Here is a 22881-nt window from a genome sequence, read left to right on the forward strand (position 1 = left end):
CAGCCTCCTGAGTAGCTGGGATTACAGGCACCTGCCACCACACCCGGCTAACTTTTTGTATTTTAGTAGAGATGGGGTTTCACCGTGTTGGCCAGGATGGTCTTGATCTCCTGACTTTGTGATCTGCCTGCCGCAGCCTCCCAAAGTGCTGGTAAGGTGTGAGCCACTGTGCCTGGCCAGCAGCATTGTTTTAAAAGGTAAAAATGTGCAATTTCTCCTTCTAGAGATAACCACAAAATGTAGAGACACTTTTTGGTAAAAATACTTCCAGACAGTTTTTCTCATGGAACATGCATGTACTACTTTTGTTTCTTTTTTTAAAAAAATTTTGAAAACATAGTAAATCTGCTTTACTCCTTTTTACAACATTTCATTGCCATCTTTCGCTCTTGAAAAAATATGGTGAGAAATTTTCATTTTTAATGAATCAAGCCAATTTTCAATTATAAAAACTTAGGGAGGTTTTCATTTTTTACTATTATAAACAATACTTCTATTATATACATCCCTGCACATCTTTGTGCATGTGTCAATTATTTCCTTGGGATAAATTCCTAAAAGCAAATTGCTTTGTCAAAGCAAATGCACACTTAAAAAGTTGACACTTACTGTCAAGCTGCCCTCCAAAAAGACTGTACCAAGTTAAATTTACCAAGAACATTAATAATGACTGAGGTGCCAATTCTTACTACTTGCCAATACTGAACTTTGATGATACTTTTTATTTTCGCCAATTTATGTCAATACTCTCTTAATCTACATTGTTTTGATTACCAAAGAAGTTTAGAAGCTATTCATGTTTACTGGCTATTTATAGGTATATATCTCTGTGTGTGTGTGTGTGTGTGTGTGTGTGTGTGTGTGTGTGTGTGTATGTGAAGCCTTTTCACAGACTTTGCCCATTTTTAAAGCGGGTTTATTTTTACTTACTGATTTGTAAGAATTCTTTCCATATTGAGGATATATAGTCTGTCATATGTGTTGAAAATATTCCCTTGCTTCAAATTTGTTTTAATGTTTTGTTTCTTTAGGGAGGTTTTTCCTCCCAAAACACAAGTTTAAAAATTTTAAATAGTGAAATATATGACCGTTATAGCCCCTGATTTTGGTATCATATTTTATTGGCATCTTTTGAGACTGTCTCTGAGTCTAGTTCATGATCATATTTTCATATAATGTCTATTGGACATCTGAAAGGAATATATATGTGTGTGTATATATACATTTTATTTGTAGAATATAATCTTTATCTATTAAATCTTGCCTGTTAATTACTGCTATAGGGATGCTTGTCCCTCCAAAGCTCATTTTGAAATTTTTTCCTTAATGCTGAAGATGGGGCCTAATGGGAGATGTTTGGGTCATCAGAGTGGATCTTGCATAAATGGCCTGTTGGTGCTGTCCTTGAGGTAATGAGTGAGTTCTTGCTTTATTACTTTTCCTGAGAGCTGGTTCTTAGAAACATCCTGGGACCTCCATGCCCTGTCTCCTACTTCCTCTGTGACCATGTAATCTCTGTACCCACTGGCTCACCTTCTCCTTCTGCCATGTGTGGAAGCAGCCTGAATCCCTCATCAGATGCAAATGTTGGCATGGCACTTCTTGTACAGCCTGCAGAAGTTGGAGCCAAATAAACTTCTTTCCTTTAGAAATTACCCAGATTTAGGTATTTTTTTTATAGCAACACAAACAAATGAAGACAATTACCTTCTTAATTTGTTTAGGTTCTTATTTTTTGTTTTTTGATCCATCGGAAAAATTAAATAAGGACTAGAGCAGAAAAATTAAAATAATACTCTAAATTATTGTGGTCATAATTTTCTCTTTGTAATTTAATGGGTTTTGCATGATGGTCCCCATTCTATGGTATTCAATATGTGGAGACATCGACTGGTTTTATGTTCCTATGGTCCTCTCCCTCTTAGAGTACCACCTGTTACTGGTCTCTACCCTCTGCTTCTGCCTAGAAGAATTGAGACCAAGAAGATGTGGTCACTAAACTTTTTCCTTACACTGCTTTCATCAGCAGCGTTTCCTCTAACAGTGTTCCTTGCAGAAACTCACTCATGTTTCAGGTTCCAAAAACGGTATAGCATTTCCTCTGTGACACTGCTTGGATAATTTCTATGTCAGAGAGACAGTGAGTAAAACACGTGAGCTTAACAAGCCATATTTATACAATAGACATTTATTACTGTTCCTCTTGGCTTCCTGATTACGTTCTTTCAACCAGCTTACTAAATCTTTAGGTAAAAATTTCCAGTTACTGAATTTATTTTGTTACAGATTTTTACTCACTACACCTCCAAACAAATTTGGAATCTCTCTACCAATGTATTTGGCACGTATTTACTCAATACTTCATTTAAAATGTCTTTATGGATTTCTAAGTGGCTAGACTTCTTATTTATCTAGTTAAGATTTTCAGGTTATATCAGTAATCAAAAATGTTTTGAAATACATGTGCTTTTCAGCGTTTGTTTCAGGCTCTTTTTATACTTTTTGTCCCGGGCACCTGCGTTGTTTTGCTTATCTTTACCTTTCCTAAAGTTCACAGTTTATATTCTTCATCTTTTTCATTCCCACTCCCATTCTCTCAGTTTTGAAATTTATACACAGTTCTTCAATTCAGTGCTAGAATCTCACTTTAAGCTAGATAAATTATTCGGCCAATAAAAAGCATAAGTTGAGTTTCCTGACTGCTGTTAATTCAGCATTTACAGAAAGTAATCTCTCTCTCCAGTGAAAATCAGAATCAAATTGGGTGCTTAGTGGCAGTTTACTCTCAAGAATCAGATAACTTTATGGGAGACAGAATTGGGGGGAATGTGTCCCCCGTGAGATCCAGGCTATCTGTACAAAATGGCCATGAAGACTGCAAATGAACGCTGTCCCTTCTTTCTAACCGGGCTGTGTACACTTACTGCAGTGCAGCTGTGGGAGGGGAGACTCTTTTAGAAGCCACAGAGAGCAGCTCCTCCACCCCTTCTGTTGAAGTCCAGATTCCATTTTCAGTCCAGCCACTCGCCTGTGTCTCCTGTGGAACTAGGCCAATTTACCCAACATTCCAGATGCCAGCAGCTAATTCCAAAAACTTTAAAAAATATATAGTTTTAAAGTTTATAGAAATTTGGTGAGATCATGTGTTCAAAGTTTTTTGTCAACTTTCTGTTGACGAGTCTTCATTTTGCTTACCTCACGGCATTTTTAGAAAATGTGCATTAACTGGAGCAAACTGTGGCAGAAAAAGCAAACCTCTGCTGGGTGCCTGCTGGAGGGGGAGTCAGAGCAAAGCGCAGCATGGGCTGTGGCCCCCAGAGAAGAAGGGAGAGAGGGAGACCAAGGGTCAGAGAGAGGCCAACTGCAGGAGACCATGCACCCAGGGAAGAATCTATCCTCACAGCTCTTGTAGTGCTTGCCAGTCTTTTGTCAGGAAACGGTGTGTGTGTTTATGTATATGTGTGTGTACATGAGATGTCAGGGGCAATACTTCTCTACCACTAATGTGGGGATGAGGGTGATCAGGGGAACCCTAGCTGTTTCAAGCTCCTTCTACTTCTGTCCACAACTTCTGATGTGGTTTGGCCATGTTCCCACCCAAATCTCATCTTGCACCCATAATTCCTACATGTCGTGAGAGGGACCTGGTGGAAGATAATTAAATCATCAGGGTGGGTTTCCGTCATACTGTTCTCATGGTAGTGAATAAGTCTCATGAGATCTGATGGTTTTATAAGGGGAAATCCCTTTTGCTTGGCTCTCATTTTCTCTCATCTGCCACCACGTAAGACATGCCTTTTGTCCTCTGCCATGATTGTGAGGCCTGCCCAGCCACATGGAACTGTGAGTCCATTAAACCTCTTTTTCTTTATAAATTGCCCAGTCTCAGGTATGTCTTCAACAGCAGTGTGAGAATAGACTGATACAACTTCAGTTCATCTCTGATCTCAGGCTATCTGGAACTCCCTGACTCCTGCTTCTCTTATGTTACATCCACATTATCTCCACAGTCAATTTTGGTTGAGGGAAACTCACGTGATCCACATTTATACCACTTTTCATTAGGATTTGCCCTTTCAACACACTCCTGTCTCTCTCAGTTCTTTCCTATCTCCTCTATTTCCTTGCACATCACTTCTTTTCAGAACAAAACACACTGGTTGATATAATCAGGCCTGATAGCCCTGATGGAAAATATTTAGCATGGAGGGGAGAGAGAAAATACATAAGGAATCTTTGAAATTATCTTTCTTTCTCCTTCCCATTGTGTGCAACCATGTGCCTTATTTAGAGCATACTCAAAAAGAGCCATTTTAAGACTTTTGTAGGACCTCAGTACTTTTAATCTTCATCTCACATCACAGCAAACATATTAAAATGCACCCATGTACCACATTACATATAAATATTTTGGGTTGCAAAAAATAGTTGGATTTTGTAACAGATTTTATTTGGCTACTAGTAATGTATTTAATATACTTTTTTTGGCTGTGATTTATCAGCATACTCAGGAATCTTTTAAATTTTTAAAAAATGATTTCTATTTTGAAATTTTATGAATATGAAATTTAGCAATTAATAAAGTTAGCCTAAAGTTGTATTTTGCAGACATTTAATTAACATGTATTCATTTTATTTTGGTGATTTTCTTGTCATATTTTTGAGACAATACACATTTTTGCAGTCCTTGGGCTTTTCTCAGTCTCCTGGAAAGCTTGGAGGCTGCAAGCCCTGTACAAAGGAGGCAAGAGCTTTCTAGGCAGAGGCACAGCTCATGCAAAGGTACTGGGAGAGGAAGGAGCTTGGCTTGTCGGTATAGAAAGAAGGAAGAGCAATGTGACTGGAGTAGACTGAGTGAAAGGCAGCAAGGCAGGGGAGGAGGCTACACAGGCCAACCCACATGGCTCACCCAGGACCTAGCAAGGAAATTTTATGAACCACTGTCTATAGAAAATAACTGTCTCAGACTAGGCTGGGTGTGGTAGCACATGCCCATAATTTGAGCACTTTGAGAGGCAGAGACAGGTGGATCACTTGAGGCCAGGAGTTTGAGACCACCTTGAGCAACATGGTGAAATCCTGTCTCTATTAAAAATATGAAAATTAGCCATCTGTGGTGGCAGGTGCCAGCTACTCAGGTGGCTGAGAGACGAGAATCATTTGAACCTGGGAGGCAGAGGTTGTAGTGAGCTGAGATTGCACCAATGCACTCCAACCTGGACAACAGAGTGAGACTCTGTCTGAAAAAAACAAAAATAAAAATAATTGTCTCAGAATGCTAAATTTCTGTTTCAATAAACCAGAAAGAACCACAGATCTAAACCACCAAATGCAGACTTTTCTTGCTGTTGATTTGTTTAATGGTCTCTCTCCTTACTTCTGAGACCTCACTTAGCTATTTAGTCCAAAGGAAGATTTTTAGAGGACTCTAACTTTGGAGAAATACATGACTTAAAAATTAAGCCCATGGACATCAACACGGCATAAGTTTTAGAAAATAGCCATTAAATCCATCCCTTAGGCAGGTCCTGATGATTACTACATCCTCTAATATATATCTTCGAGTAATTCATTCATCCACTGTCACCAACCTATCCTAAGCACATGCAGATGACACTAGTAGCCTCCTACCTGAGCTCCTTCTACTGCTCCTTCTATTATCCTCTACCCCTATTCTCCACAATGCAATCATAATTATTGTTTAAACATAAGGAAGATTATATCACTCCCCTACTCCAAATTATTTGCCAGATTCCTGTAACACTAAAATCCAGAATCCTTATATTGCTCTACAAAGCTATGTGATGTAGTTTCTTGGCTGCTTCAGGGCCTCTGCCCTTGCTGCTCTCTCTACCTGCAAAGCTCTCTTTCCATACTTTTACACGGTTGTCTCTTTCATCATTCTGGACTCTACTGCCTCCCAAGAGGGCTTCCCTAACCCTCTTACCTAAAATAGCACCACTCTCCACTCTGCTACATAAAACCCCATTTCTGTTACCCTAACAGCACTTTTCACTGTCTGGAATATTATTATGGACTTGTATACTTGTTATTTCCTTCCAGAATGTAAGCTCCACAAGCAAAGGGACTTTCTTTCTTTGTCTCCAACACCAGTTGCTACACTTTTAGAACAAACAGTGCCTGTAAATCAATCAATAAATAGCTGAATGTATAAATTAGTCTATTAATAAATTAACAATTTCAGGTAATGAAATCCTCATGGTGAAAAAGCCAAGTAAATAAGCTCTAGTTTAGAAAGTCACTTATAAATCTATTCAATTATATTAGCAATTTTATAGAGGCACCAAAAGTCTTCAGCACTGAGAATACTTCAAAGCTGTTGAGAATAATAGGAAGTGACGTTTCCATTTGTCACTCAATGTATTTACCTTATCTACCTGCTAAGCTTCCTAGACAATCATTTACTGTGAAATGGACACTGAGGTGGCTCCTGGGAGCCATTTCACCCAGGCTGACTTCCTTCAGCAGCACAATTTTAGTTGATTTACTGATCTTTTTAATAGTCTTTTAAAGAAACAATCCCAAGAATACTCTAAGCATGCTAATAAACTATTTAAACAGACAGAATTTCTGTATAAGCTACAGGTCGATGTTTCGTGAAGGAAAAGCCTAACAAAATTTACTTCACTGTTATTCTATAGATTGATACATTTTATAGAGATTGTAACTTTTTCCTTGTAAACTGAGGAACAGAGCTAATCTGACTCCTCCTATGTCCACGTTTCCCAACAACACAATGCTTACCTTAGTATCAGGCAAACACTGACTAGGTTCCCAAGATTGGTCTAAAGGAATAGAGATCTGCATGTAGTAGACTCTGATTCAAACCTCTTTAAACACATATTCCTATTTCAATAAATTAACCAAAAGGCAGCAGAAAGAGAGGTAGATCTCATTTTAAAATGTGCAGTAAAATGCTTGCTAATTGTGTGAAGATCTGCCTGTGGGCCTGAATGTCCCTACAGAGGCAGGTTTACTTTGTACAACATGAGTTCTGATGGTTGTTCTCCAGGTCATTTTGAAACTCTTTGAGTTACTCATTACTACATGTTATTGTGGATTCCTGATGGTCTTTATAACCTATACGTAACTGAACAAATGGTCCCTCTCCTATAACTTAAAATTTCACCTATCATTCAGATCTGTCATATTATTATATAACAATGCAACAATAAATTACTGGTTTTCTTTTATTGTTAATAAGCCCTGGTACTATTTTCTAGCTCTTACGTAAAATGAACTATATTTAACCTATGAGATAAACAGGCTCTTAGGATCCTTTTTAATCTGGGATTTTTGCCTGGGTGACTCCTGCTTCTCATAAAATATATAAACAAATAATTTTTTCTTGTCCATGCTCATAAATACTCCATGAAATATGAACACATACTTTAAAAATGTTCTGAACATGTAGGATTTGTCAATTCCCTTTGTCTTGGGCTACCCACACTGCAACTGTTCTCTTCATTTTAGATCTCTAGCTTTCTACTCTCTTGGGCTAACCATGCCACCTGGAGCTGGTGTGCAAAATCTGGCTTCAAAGATCCTCCTACCACAACATCACATACCACTAATGTTACCCTTTTTTCCTCATGACTCCTTTTTTTTTTTTTTGGATGGAGTTTTGCTCTTGTTGCCCAGGCTATAGTGCAATGAGACAATCTTGGCTTACTGCAACCTCCACATCCTGGGTTCAAGTGATTCTCCTGCCTCAGCCTCCCAAGTAGCTGGGATTACAGGCATCTGCCACCATGCCCAGCTAATTTTTTGTGTTTTTAGTCAAGATTTGGTTTCACTAGGTTGGCCAGGCTGGTCTTGAACTCCTGACCACAGGTGATCCATCCACTTCGGCCTCCCAAAGTGTTGGGATTACAGGCATGAGCCACCGTGGCTAGCCTCCTCATGCCTTTTATAATTCACAGCTACTTTCATTTTTTTCATGTCGCTTTTTTAACTTCCTTTGTACTTTCACTACTTTAGGAAATTTCTCTTTCTAAAAATGACCAATGGATGACTAGTACTAGTGATTTACTTGTGTTAAAAAAAGCTTTAATTAAAAAAATAAAATTAGACATAAATAACAAGTACCTTCTATCTTTAGTGCCCATGAAAGGCCCTCTTCACATTTCTACAGGTCTCATCTATCTTTAAATCTTTTAGTTACATCTGCTGTTCCTCAAGCACCATTAATGATAAGCAAAAACTACAGCTTTTCTTATCTTAATTTTTGCTTTAATTATTAGTAGAGTCATAGTACTTTTTTATACCTTTTTATTGCAAATGAACTGTGTTTAAGTTACAATATGAAATAAACAGACTTTTAGGATCCTTCAGGTCTGGGATTTCCTAATAACCTAATCACTCATTATTCACAAAATACTTTCTATGATAACATATTCTGTGTTGCTAGAATGCAATCCATCTGTGTAGTGATGATGACTGCCATTGAGATAGGAAAGTACTGGCAAAAGTAAGTATACCCACTGTGAGCTTTCTGTTCCATAACCCTCCAACCTTTTCCCTCAACCAAATCTAGTTTATACAATAAAGCTCTTATTTACCATTTCTATTTTGATCTCTTTAAATTTCACAGAATGTTCTTTTGTATTACTCAGGCAAAATAATATTTGGTAGTCTCTAAAATTCAAAAAAGATGATCATTATGTGGCCCTTAGAGATACCAGTTTTCTTCCTTTCAACGAGACAGTGAAGGGAATGGAAATAGCAGGCTCATGGTAGGTATTTGCTATCTATGATTTCATTTAATCTTTATGACAATTTTGGGAGTAAGTATCATTGCTCCCATTCTATAGACGAAAACCTCAGACTCAGATGTATCCAGTTATCTTTTTTTTTTAGAAGAAAAATAGAAAAAAAAAAATAAGGTGCAAAGAAAAAAAGAAAAACTCAGGTTCAAAGAGGCTAAACAAATTTCCTTGAATATGTGGCCTTTGTATGCTATTATTTTGCTATGGGAACAGGTTTGGTGATTTAAAAAAGAAGTCATTAAAACATGTCACCTTCTAGAAATTTCAAAAGACTGTGCAGAGTTGCGTTCTCACTATACGTCCAACTGATAGCTCATTATTAGAGGCTGGCAATGGGGTGAGGCTCAGATACAAGGCAGTGGTGAGAGTGGGAGTAAGGGTTAGGGATGGCACTAGCTCATGGATGGGATGAAAGACAAGGATGGGATAAAAGGGTGGAAGTTCTGGGTGGAGCTAGAAGTCAGGGATGTCTTCGTACATTACTAACGAAACTCGGTTATTTCCTCTTTTAATAAAGTTGCTTTGATGCAAACTTCTTAAAGCAGCAACATCAAAATATATACTTCTCAAAATTCCTCATTAGTTAAAATTATCTGGCTTAATTTTACAAACTTCTAAGCAGCAGTGTGAGAATTTGAAGTCAGGCCTATGACCTCGAAGCCTGTTTCTACCACACAACATTTTCTTAAAACAATTGCCAATTCTAAATGCTACAACAACCATCCCAATTGTACACCTAATTATTTATTTAGAGACAGAGTCTTGCTCTGTCACCCAAGTTGGAGTGCAATGGCATGATCTTGGCTCACTTCAACCTCTGCCTCCTGGGTTCAAGCGATTCTTGTGCCTCAACCTCCCAAATAGCTAGGGTTACAGACATGTGCCACCACGCCCAGCTAATATTTATACTTTTAGTAGACATCGGGTTTCACCATGTTGGCCAGGCTTGTATTGAATTCCTGGCCTCACGTGATCTGCCCATCTCGGCCTCAAAAAGTGCTGGGATTACAGGCACAAGCCACCGTGCCTGGCCTCAACTGCACACATTTTACAACCAAAACTCTCTATGTAAGAAGAAAGCAATGTCCCTCCTACCTGTTGTATCTAGCTGGTGTGTTAGATCGGGTAGAGGAATGTTAATGTTCCCTTGGTATTATCATTAGTACTATTAGATGCAATCTTTAATTAACTTTAAATAGAATTATTCCCTTAGTGATATTAAAATATATGTAAGAGGTTTTAAAAATATTTTTGGAATCTAAAGTATACAGAAGTTTTGAGTTCAGATACTATGTATGGAAGAAAGCATTCAAAGAATTAAAAGCAATTAGTTTCTCCACTGAAAAAAAGTACTCTAGGATGACACGCTGGAAAGTGATTTATAGCATATTGACTGTAGTTCTTCTAATGAAAAAGCAATTGTCCAAGTTTTCCCTGAAGAACACTCTTAGTAATGACAATCTATGCTCACAAAAAGTCATGAGTTAGAAAATGAGAACCAAATGATCTCACAGCCGAGAAAAACCAACAATAATTAATTTAACACCAGCCATTTGTAAGACCATGTATATATTTCAAAATTTCCCTTGAGAGAAACAAGGTCACTGAAGGGTGGAGACCACGTACTTAAATATGTTTAGATAATTTTTACTTAATAAGACAATATGCTCCAAAGGTTTTACATTTAAAAAATGACAGCTTGTTTTAGGACTATGAAATTAAATAAATAGTTGGTCAATATCATTACTTAAATTTTAATACTGTAACGAGTATTTCTGAAAAACATCCCCAAGGTGAATTCACACTAAATCTTGGACAATGTATCCCTCAACAGTGGCAGAGAGAAAACAACGCCATTAAAAGGGGTTTTATTCTGACTCACTGGCTAAGAAAATAGGAACAGTTTGAGATCTTCCATGTTGTTTCATTTTAATGAGAAGCAAGCATTTTTCATGTCCTTATTAAAGTGGTTAATGTGTTTCTCTAGTCTCATTATCACCGCCAGAGTATACTCTCTGTTGTTTCATAACCAAGACAACTCCTTTTCCTTTCGCAGAGATCAGAAAGTCAAATCGATTGCTCACATGTGGTTGTTAATAAAACTCCTATGGTGCTGCTCAAGGTGCCCATGGGGATTGTACAATTACTTATACTTTCTTATGGTTTTTCAATAATTACTGTGATTGTACTTTCACAAAGTAAATGTATCTTCACCAACTAAAGCAGTGGTGTGTTAAGAATATTCATCAGACTTGTATGAAAAGATATTGTTCTTAGGGATTTGATCAAAGCACAGAAATTAAACTGCTGTTATCATGCTTTCAACCCAAGTGTTAAATTAAAATGCTCAGCAACTTTTGCATTTATCTGAGCAGATGTTAACTATTTGTGAAAATAAACATGATACAGGACTTGCATTCATGATATGACTCTTTGTTGGAATACTCTATAAGTATAAAAAGTGTCAGGAAAAAACTCTTCTATACAAACTTGAGGGATGTAGTTTATGGTGCATGCCCAGTTTGAATTACTGTCAATTCAGGTCAATTTAAATTTTCAGAAGCATAAAATTCTAAGAAATCTCATTTTGTTCTACATCTTTACACCTTCTTATTTGCTATACTGCTTTTTTTTTTTTTAAGTCTGCAGGACTAAGAAAGAACATCTGTAAAAAGAATCATCTGAGGCTATCAAATAGAAAATGTGGCTATCAAATAGAAAATGTGGCTATCAAATAGAAACTTTTTTTTTTTTAAGTCTGCAGGACTAAGAAAGAACATCTGTAAAAAGAATCATCTGAGGCTATCAAATAGAAAATGAGGCTATCAAATAGAAACTTGAGCCTGGGAGGTGGAAGTTGCAGTGAACTGAGATAGTGCCATTGCACTCTAACCTAAGTGACAAGAGTGAAACTCTGTGTAAAAAAAAAGAAAAGAGAAGAGAAAATGTGTAATATGACCTTTCCTACTTTGTCTTACAGAAATTTAGAAATTTCATTCTATCCAGTTTGACAACGCTTGCAGCAAAGTGACCAGCTGTACTTCCATTCCATTCCATTAGCTGTCATTTTGATGCTAGAATTTTAGCCTGCTGTGTGTGAGATGTGACTATACATGTACAAGTCCCATCAAGGTAATTTTCTGTGCAGTAGTGTGTAAAATTTACCTCTAATTATGATATGGTCACTGATGGGTCATTATGATATGCTCTCTGGAGGCAACAGTGGTGAATAGCTTTCAGTGAGATTCATCTGAAGGAATTAAATTGGTCTGACCATGACTCAATACAAAATAAAGGTCTCTTAGAAAATTATTCTTCAATCATATTTCCAGTTCTAAATGAACCTGGAGAGAGGCAGTACACACAGTGGTGCAGGTTGTGTGGGTTTTGGAATCATGCAGACCTGAGTTTTTAAATCTACGATCTCTGGGCCTAGAAGACCCTAAAAGATCTGGCCTCTGCACATCTCTTGGTTTCCTTGACACTCACTACCTCACTATCTGGTCTCCAGAACAACTGGCCTCCCTCCTGGTCCTTGAACATGCCATGGTCACTCTTGCCAGGGGGAACTGTGTGCATTGCAAAGTTTCCTGTAGTTGGATTTCTCTTCCTCCAGATCTTCATGTGGCTGGAGCATCCATGTTCTCCCACTTTCCAATCAGCAGAATGTGTTATATCCACCATGTGAAATACACAAAGGTAGCCTCCTCCGAGAAGCCTCTTGGGAGTTCCCTATGTAAATTAGCCAGCTCCTGACCCTAGTTAACACTGTTGTATCATCCTGCTGATGTTCATGAAGTACTAATCACCTTTAAATTATTTTCTGTTTGTTGTATAATTAAATTTGCATATGACCACAGGAGGAAGAATCTAAAAATGAAGAGTACCTTAATTAGGCTATCCCAGAATTTTGAAACCCCACTGTCATTAAGTTACTGGTCCAATACTGCTTGATAACATGGATTAAAAAGGAGATGGCAGTTAACCAATCATGGCTAGAAAAAACTTCTTGGGCCTTATATAAGACAGCAAGAAAACAGAACTACTCATGAGAAATTTTATTAAAATAGTCACTAGAGGGATGTCCTGTTTCATTATGAATGCCATGGGCCTCTGAAGGGGTAGTCATATGTAGAATATGGTAGTCACTTTAATTACTAACACTTTTTGAAGAGGTTTTTTTTTTCATATGTATTGTGGGAAGTAAAAATTTGAGTTTAATAAATATGGTAAAATTTTGTATTTATTTAAATCTATCAGTATTTTGTTTTCAGTTCTCTTTCCCAAGACATCTGACCTGCAGACATACAAGTAAGCTTGTGTAGACATACTTGTAAATATTTACTGTTTAGTAAGTACTTGTCAACAAATTACTAAGTGCTGAATAGACTGAAAGATCATCCTCATGTTCCAATTCCTAGTGCAAAATATAACAACAACAACAATGATGAAATCCTTACCAAAGGGTCCAGTCGTGGCCACAGTATGGCTGAACATTCCCAAGGTAGAATCCCAGAGACTGGGTAACCTCCACAAGATTGGTAAAGTCAAGACTAATGCTGTTGAAAAGCACAGATGTCATGATAATCTCATCAATAGCCCACACATCTTCTCCCTGGGAAGAATGATATGGTTGCCACCATCTGAACTGAATTCCAAACTGCCTTGCATCGTCTGGTAGTTCTACGGAGATTATTCTAGAGAAAAAAAATTGAAGTCAAAATTATTTTGGTATCTTAAAACACAAATGTATACAGTCGGATAGATGTTTCCCTGAAGTATAGTATGAAAAAAATAGTTTTCCCTTGATCATAAACATTGTTTTTTCCTGAGATGTCCAGTTTCCTGTCTGTTTCCAACAAAGTCTTCCAAACACATCCCAAAATGTAACTTTGCCTTCACTCATCTGCTTTTGAAAAAGCTCTCAATAAACATGGTAGTCAAAGTGAGAGTATTCAACACAGACTGGTAAAGGATCTTGGGCAGCTTGTTATACATATTACAGTTTTTGCTCTTCAAAACCAGAATACTTCCTTATTCCCATGAGTTTAGCATAGTGTGTGAGGTCATTTGCTGTATCATGGCAGCTATGACAGTAAACCTGTATCTGACAAATGGAGAAGAAAATTAAGAATAATATCTAATTTCCAGGAGCAATTATTGTACACAGCAGCAGGAACCATATATTAATTGCCACTGCAATGACATCTACTTGAAAGCTCCATAAATCACAGTACCATGCTGCTTGCATCCATACATAGGTGAGATGTGAAGCAAATGGCAAATGGAACATTTGTCACCATCAAGGTATGATTAAACACCAGGAAAGGTGCTTGAAGTAAAGGCACACTGAAAGGGTTGAGTTTTTTATTTAAATTAATGAGCAAAGAAAAACTTCCTCATCCAAGTGACTAGTTGAATAACTTAGAAATAAATTATTTTAAAACTTTAATGTCTAAGGCTGAATTTACTGAGAAATTGGATTGGCTTTCATATTTTTATTGTGCAAAGAAACATGCTAAACCACCTTTTGGGAATGTGCTATTTTACATACTGAAAGTTATTTTAAAAATAATTACCTATTTTCCCTTTAAATAATTTGTACATGGATATATGGGGTAGACTAACATGACTATCACCATTGATTATACAAACAGTAAAGAATTGGTAGAACTTGTTGCAATATAAGAAAACATATTTTCTAAATAAAGGAATATTCATATGCAAATACAGAAATAAAACTTTAATAAAACTTCTTAAGCTAAAAATATATAGCTATAATACATTTGTGAGTTTTAAATACTTTCTGTAATCTGCAAAATTTTTCACCAGTGTAAATTTATTAGAAGAGTCAGGTTTTGTTAAGTATTTTAGTAATTTTCATTTTAATTTTTCTAACCTGTTTATTAAATAAATGCATATTTATAAAAATGCATAATATATAGAAACCAATTACACTATATTTAAACTGATTTAATTATGAAAATACCAGTCATTGATTAAGAATTTAATTTTTTAACATTATATTATTAGAAAAGTATAATTTTTCTTCATATTAATAATTATAAAAGCAGTTAATATTCTCTCTGATGAAAATAAATATTATTTTTTAATGTAACAACTGAAAACTAGAATTTCCCAGGCAACTTTTAAGGAAAATAGTATATGTGAATATGATAGCAGTGACTGAAGTGACCAATATTTTCATGGCAGAGGTGTTAAGATTGTGGGTCTGTAATTAGACTCTTGGGTCAGAGTTCCTACTCTGACACCTAATGGTTAATAATTTTGCAACTGTAGATAAAACACTTGATTTCTATGTGCCTCAGCAGCTTCATCTGTGAAATCAGGATAATGCTTTTTTTTTTCTTTGCAATGGAGTCTTGCTCTGTCACCAGGCTGGAGTGCAGTGATGAATCTTGGCTTACTGCAACCTCCACCTCCCTAGGTTCAAGTGATCCCCCTGCCTCAGCGTCCTGTGTAGCTGGAACTACAGGCATGTGCCACCACACCCGGCTAATTTTTTGTATTTTAATAGAGATGGGGTTTCACCCTGTTGGCCAGGATTGTCTAGATCTCCTGACCTCGTGATCCACCCACCTTGGCCTCCCAAAGTACTGGGATTATAGGTGTGAGCCACCGCACCCGGCCAGAATAATGATATTCTTATGGCAAAGGCTAGAAACTTTTTTTGTCTGTTTTTCGCTATTATGCCTTAGTACCTACAGCAGTATCTGGCACATAAGCAAGCACTCAATGAATTTTTGCTGCATAAAGTACATATTATTAGTATACGCCTGATAGAGATATGAGTACAGATGTACAAGGAGGTTAAATAATCTCTTTAAGGTTAAGCATACTATAAGTACTAATGGCAGGATTTGGACCTGGGGAACTTGACTCTAGAGCCTTGTTCTTAACTTTTACATTATATCTTTGGGTGTAGTGGGAGTTCCTGCTGATTTCACCACTCTTTGCAAATTATAGTGGCTGGTTGGCATAGCTGTGGAACTGTCTGATCAGACTATTCCTAGAAGAGAATGCAGAGACTTGACTTAAGTCAATTTTCTGTCTCAATCTTCCTCTCGTGTGTAGGTCCTAAGCTCATAGATTTATTTTTTTAAATGTTTTATAGTAATATGTACTATGGAATTGTTGACATAAAGAAACAAAGATGATCAAATATAAAGATCAAATTGTTTAAAAAATGTTTACAATGATATATACTATTAAATTGGGTGACATGATAGAAACAAAAAGGAGATCAAATAAATAAGACATAAAAATAAACTAAGATTAGACTTCACAGAAATTTCAGGTTAAAAACAAGCCCTATAATTAAGAGAAAAGCTAGAATAATTTTAGTCTCACCAGTGATACATCATTTTACATTAATAAAAATACCAGTTAGTTCACAAGACGTTCTAGTCAGTTTGAATTAAAAGACTAACTTAGATATATCACCAGACCTTAAATTTTATTAATAACAAGCAGATACAGTTCTTTTATTTACTGAGTGAATCATAGGCAGCAAATTATTAAGATAGTTAGGGAGTAATAGCCAACTAGCATGTCTAATTTATGGATCACACTTCATTTTTGAACAACCATGGCATAAAGAAATAATATGGAATTCATAGCAATTACAGGCAGCAATTTATACTGAAGGAAATATAGCAAATAGCTAAAGGCGTCGAGATATATTTAACTCTCTTATGAAGAATTTATATGGCTTGTATCATTTATCTAAAAAATACAATTTGGTATTTAGAATATATCAAATTCCCTTTCTGCCATGTCACCTTTTATTAATATTTGTAAGAGGGGGGTGGAAGAGTCTCACAGATAGTGGTGTATATATAGAAAATGAGGGCGTTTTTGCTATCATTACCATGTTCTCCTTTTAAAAAAATCTCCACTTTGATCTTAATCTTTCAAGCCATGCACATATCTAATACTGAAAAGCCACCTTGATTTCTAGAAGAAAAATGTTGCTGTCAAATGGCAGGCAAGATTAAATGTGCCTTTGCAATAGCACATTAAATGTGTAATTATTTTTCATATCAACAAAGATTAATTAAATTTCATGATATAGATTGATTACTGAATTTTGCAGCTGTCCATCTTTGTTAGAAAAAATTGTGCTTTAGGCCAACTTAACTTAGGATGGTGATATTTTCTTCATGCTTTCACCATCTTTACCTTGATTTCTGTTTAATTTTCATTTAATGTTTACTATGAGGAGTCTATGAAAGGTTTCTTTAGGATTCATGTGTCTCTACTGAGTAAGAAAGCTGAATTTACCATTAGATTTTTACCTGCACAGGGAAAACACCCAACACAGTTGGTGCATTCTTCAAATTTTATAATGTATAACATTTATAAGTTATAATAGACATTAATTATTATCTGTGACATTCTATTTCATTTGCTATCAAAATAAAAATTCTCATCTATTTGCAAATACTTAAATATAGGGGCAGTTCTAGGCAAAACTGTAAAATATATAAAATATATTCTCGGCCCCCTCTCTCCCACTTTCTTGAACCATGTCTTTTTTCCAGGATGCTAATGCAAACTTCTGGGCCCAAAGCCCTCTCTCTTTCTCATCTCCTCATGATTAAAATATACTTCCAGGAAGTGAAATGGAATGTTAGTCCATTTATATGTGACTGTGAATGTAAGCCACAGTATCAACTACTCTGATACAATTTTAACTTTAAACCTTAATTCTGAGATTTCCCCATCTTCCTCTTCCCTTGATATTTTTAAAGGAATATCAGTGACTAGCTCAATAAATGTTTAAGAGAAGAAAGGATCTTTCAGACACACTGAAATTATACCACTAATACTGTTACTATTCTGCCAACACTGAAAGGTAGTCCAGCTTCAAGTAAGACTTAAATCTGACAACTGATACTATATGTGATGATATCTATATACTAAAGAAAAATAGAAATGGCTTGAAGAAATGGCTTTAAATAAACCCTAAGACCCCATTTTTTGCCAGAGTCACTATACATGCTAAAAATTTCTTTGTAGACCAGGCGTGGTGGCTCATTCCTGTAATCCCAGAACTTTGGGAGGCCAAGGTGGGCGAATCGCCTGAAGTCAGGAGTTCAAGACCAGACTGGCCAACATGGTGAAACCCCATCTTTACAAAGATACAAAAATTAGCCGGGCTTGATGGCAAGGGCCTGTAATTCCAGCTACTCAAGAGACTGAGGCAGGACAATTGCTTGAACCCGGGAGGTGGGGGTTGCAGTGAGCCAAGATCACAGCACTGAACTCCAAGCCGGCAACAGAGCAAGACTCTGTCTCAAAAGCAAAATTTCTTTGTACATGTAAAATCTTTTTTATAGTACATGTAAATATTTTTATTTATTTATTTTATTGTTTTTAGATGAAGTCTTGCTCTGTCACCCAGGCTGGAGTGCAGTGGCGTGATCTCGGCTCACGGCAACTGCCGCCTTCTGGGTTCAAGTGATTCTCCGGCCTCAGCATCCCAAGTAGCTGAGACTACAGGTGTGTGCCACCATGCCCAGCTAATTTTTGTATTTTTAGTAGGGACTGGGTTTCACCATGTTGTCCAAGATGGTCTTGATCTCCTGACTCATGATCTGCCCACCTCAGGCTACCAAAGTGCTGGGATTACAGAGGTGAGCCACTGTGCTGGACTACTTTTCTCTTTTATAAGCAATAAAATATTTTTCTTAGATGTGTATTTAAAAATATGACATAAATTCCTCCAAATGATCAGAAGTCAGTGGGACAAATGGATGGGAAGAAACATGGCTTAGTAGTTTTTCGTCACAAGACACATTAATTTTTGTCTGCTCCATCTGTCAATGGAAAAATATCTGGAATTTTATGCCATTTGAATTATCATTTCCCCAGAAGGGAGACATCACTCTACAACCATTTCTTCAAATGCTTTCCAACATACCTGGGCTCATGATAGCTGAGATATGAATAGTGCTCCAGGAGTTTCCAAGTTATCCCATTATCATAAGAATAATGCAACAAAACTCCTTCACCAGGCTGGTCAGGGGCTCTGCATGTGCTCAGAACAGACTTGCTTCCCAGTCTCAGTGTGAACTGGAGAAACCTAGACACAAATTGTCTATAATTAGTGTATGCATAAACATTTTTAATTGTAATGTTCATTTTGGTCTTTAAAGAATTTCAAAAAAATTTAAGTGAACTACTCCCAAATTATATATTTCTACTCATCCTTCTTTTTTAAAATGTAAGTAATTTCACTGTGAGATGTATAAATATGTGTAGATATTCATGTAGATGTCAATATACATGTTTTATATGCATATAGATTCATAAAAATATAACTGTATGTTTATACACTTTTGTGTACTATGTACTTGTATACATACACTTAAAATGCCAATCACTTCTTTACTGCATTATTTATTAGGCACTGGGGTAAGGGAAGTTGTAGAGTAAATCTAATCAGCCTCTGCAAGCTGTCAAATACATAAAACTACATAAATAATTAACTAGCTCTTGGCTTAAGAACATAGTTTTGATGCTAACATTTCATATTTTAAAAAATCTAGTCAGTCATTAATATCCAAGTCATTGGTGAGCCTCCTAATTTACCAAAAACTAGGGCAAATTAACTCTCAATAAACTGTAAGTGCCTTTTAATCATCGTTAAAAATGAGATGTCTATCAAGAAAAATACACAAAATAAAAATTGACAATATAACTAAATTCAACATGAGTATCTGGTTTCTGTATATATTCTACCCTACCTTCACTCACCTGGACTGTGAGCTATCAAGAAAGGACGTAATTAGCTGACGCCGCCCATCTTTGTGGAAAACCAGGGCCTTACCGCTGGCCAAGACACCACAACCAAAGCTGACTTCAGCACCACGGATAGAGTAAAAGTTGTGGTAAGAAGAGAGCCTGGAACTGCCAAAGCTTTCAGAAATAAACATTGGGAATGTCTGGGATGCCATCTCACAAGCTGGGCCAGAAAATCCAGGGTCACACCTGAAAGAAATATGGTGAAATGAAATCTTAAACTGTTAGCTGTTTCAGAGATCCTCAAATCTACTTTGGGGAGGAAGAAGTCCAGAGGCTAGGATTTGACTGAATGGTAAATGAGGCTCATTAGTCTTTGGAGAATACTCAGTCTGAAGACTTGATAAGGGCTAATCAACTGTAAATAATCCAGACAAACACAGTCTTTGCACAGACTGCCATAAAAAAGCTTATGATTAAAAAAGTAACTCAGCACTCGCCTTCAACCAGTACCAGCAGTTTATCTAAAATACACCTATGTTCATACACATTTCCAACTTAAAATATCTGTAAAAGGTTTATGCATATAATTTAATTCATAATAATACTTATTAAATTTATGAAAGAAACAACATTAAGCAGTTCTAATTAAATGCCCAGAATAAATATTTTCTCTAAGAACAAATGTTAAAATACATGTTTGTGATAGGAAATATTTTAAATATTTAAAAACTATTGGAAAATGAATCTATCTTTAACTTTCTCAAACTTAGAAGACTGGCATTATAAAGGGGATGTGTACACCCTTGACCTAGATAGAAGTCCTTAGCACTATGTTGCCTCTCAGTGGACTCTCCCAAATTAGTGGCACTTCAAGAAAAATAAACCTATCCCCACTCCCCAACAACCTGCTTGCTTCGATATGAGAATGTACTGTATTTATATTAGCTGATTAGAATATACAGGAGTGCCCCAACTCTTCGATCAGTGAGAAAACCTCATCATCAATGGAAACATATTACAGTTTAGGGAGATTATTAATCAGGAAATAGTTTCAAATTATTTGTGTTTAATGTGCTATTTCCTTCTCACTACATTTATGATGTTGCCCACTGTAAAATAAAATTGGTATCTTTTTGAGTGGGGGATTCTCATGGTAGCTGAGAGGAATTCAAATTTGTTCACAAATTCACATTAGGAATGCTAAGTATGTTCACAATTTAGCCTAATATAAAATGTATTAATTAACTTTCACTTACAAAATAGATTTGAATTACCCTCACATTCTATTAGGAGTATCCATTTTTTTTTGTTTTAAAAAGACCCCCAATCCTGAAAAAGATTATTAAAACAAATGACTTGTGGCTTTAATATGTAAAGTACACATCAGAAAGGAGAAGCGTAAGTGTTATTTTAAGATGCTTACTTGCAACCATGTCTAGTGCACTGTCCTCTGCCAGAGCAGAATTTGAGACATGATGGACCAATATAAACTGTGGGAGGAAAAAGAGAACATAATTACAAAAACCCAGAACACCACCAGTACAATTTTGTGAAGGAGTACTCATGAAACATGTCCCCTTGTGTATATGTTGTGTGCAGGAATCCAGGCTAACATATGGAGTGCTGTGTGATAAGGTAACTGCTTAGTTACATAGCTGCTGAAACTGTTACAACTTATACAGATAATCCTTTCAAGGATTCTGAGTTGTTAAAGGTATTGGTTTTAGGTGTCAGACAATCCTGGATTCAAATTCTGGCTTCACTCAGGAAACTGATAAGTAATTTCTCCTGTCAAAGTCTCAATGTTCCTATTCTTTAAAGTGAGATAATAACATTCCTTGGAGGAAAGAATTAAAGAAACATGTTATATGCTTAGCATGGTGCCCAGTACTATACGGTTATAATCAGCACAATACTGAGGTCCACTGTTCCTTGACACCCTCCTGTCCTGTTGCTTTGATGTGCTCCACTGTGCACCAAGGAAAATGAAAGGGGCTGGAGCTCCATTCTTCTTCAGCCTGGAAAAGCATATGGATTGTTTTTCCAGCACACTTGATTTTATGACTGCAGAAAGATTTACTCTAACAGATAGGGTACCCATGACATAGTTCAAAAAGCCTCTATCATGAAAAACTCAAGGATAAATTAAGACATTCCAAGTCAATGAAAAAAGTTGCAATTAAGAATTTTATTGTCATCCCTTCCTGGTCATAATGAAGTCATAAGGACTCATAACAGCCTTCTTTTTTTTTGCCTAAGAATGTGGAAAGGACAGAATAGCTTTTTTCACTATTGTTAGTAATATGGTCAGGTTGAAAAAATTTTTTAAATGACAAGAAATATACTTTGCTTTAGGACTTTCCATTTTGCTAAGATTTTCAGGGTATTTTTCAAATTAGTTTCTTTACGCACTAGCAGAAGCTGACTCTGCCAGGAAGAAAGAGCATACCTAACAGAATTATGATATTGGTCCATTTTTCTCTATTTTTTTCCTGGGACATAATTCTGTAATTACACAGTGAAATGGGAGAGATTTCAGAGTTTTTTTTTTTTCAAGTAAGAACACATTTCTCTTGGGAATGAGTGAATATGTGTCCTCTTCTTCCCTTTTAAAGAATGCAAAGAGTGGGTCCTGTTTTTGTGAGAACCTCGCATAGAATGGTAACAGAATTAGAGATTCTGCACCAGGTTTTGCATTCAACATACCTTGCTAACAATGTGCATTCCATCTGTACCTATTCCCACTCTACTCAAAGCATGATTCCACTCAAATGATGGGAACTCAGAGAATGTTGTAGTAATTCCTTTCTGAACCAAAATTGTGTTGTAAAAGCCTTCTGTAGAAAGTTGAAACATTTTTTTCATAGGCTTACATGTGCTCCATTGCACTCTCAATTTTCTCACACAGTTTTTCATTATTGGTTTCTAAGCCACTTTTATGATTATCACAGTAATAAATGTTCATCATAGAACCCTTAACAAGTGTGACAGCAAGAAAATGTCACTCATATTCTGCTATCTAGAACCAAATGCCTACTCCTTAGAGCTAATGAACAAGTGCAATACCTAAAATGCTATGCAAAATGTTCTACCAATAAAGAAACTGTATTTTAATACCTTCATCTTAAGCTGTTTTCGCAAATTTACTGTTTATATCCATATAACTTTTATGGTCTTTGAGGGTGGACCTTTTGGTCTGTTTTTTGGATACATATTGGGAAATAATTCATACTGGTTCATAAGCAAATTATCTTGTCTAAAGTTTTTCTCCAGTTTCAAGAATTTAATTAGTTGTGTCTCAATGTCTAAATTATTCAAAAAT

The 22881-nt window shown here is 36.3% G+C and overlaps 1 protein-coding gene across 7 annotated transcripts in view; it reads right to left on the bottom strand.

Moving 5' to 3' along the window:
* The window catches only part of RELN (reelin), a 559409-nt gene that overhangs the window by 158406 nt on the left and 378122 nt on the right, over window positions 1-22881 (bottom strand). For all 7 annotated transcript variants that reach the window (XM_002751683.6, XM_002751684.6, XM_078343077.1 and 4 more), the window contains 4 exons: window positions 20983-21049; window positions 19572-19805; window positions 18736-18897; window positions 13250-13486 (listed from right to left, as the gene is read on the bottom strand). In XM_002751683.6, the coding sequence (XP_002751729.4) occupies window positions 13250-13486; window positions 18736-18897; window positions 19572-19805; window positions 20983-21049 (700 nt within the window). The remainder of the gene's footprint in view (window positions 1-13249; window positions 13487-18735; window positions 18898-19571; window positions 19806-20982; window positions 21050-22881) is intronic.

This window comes from Callithrix jacchus, chromosome 11, assembly GCF_049354715.1.
Source record: "Callithrix jacchus isolate 240 chromosome 11, calJac240_pri, whole genome shotgun sequence".
Taxonomy (NCBI): domain Eukaryota; kingdom Metazoa; phylum Chordata; class Mammalia; order Primates; family Cebidae; genus Callithrix; species Callithrix jacchus.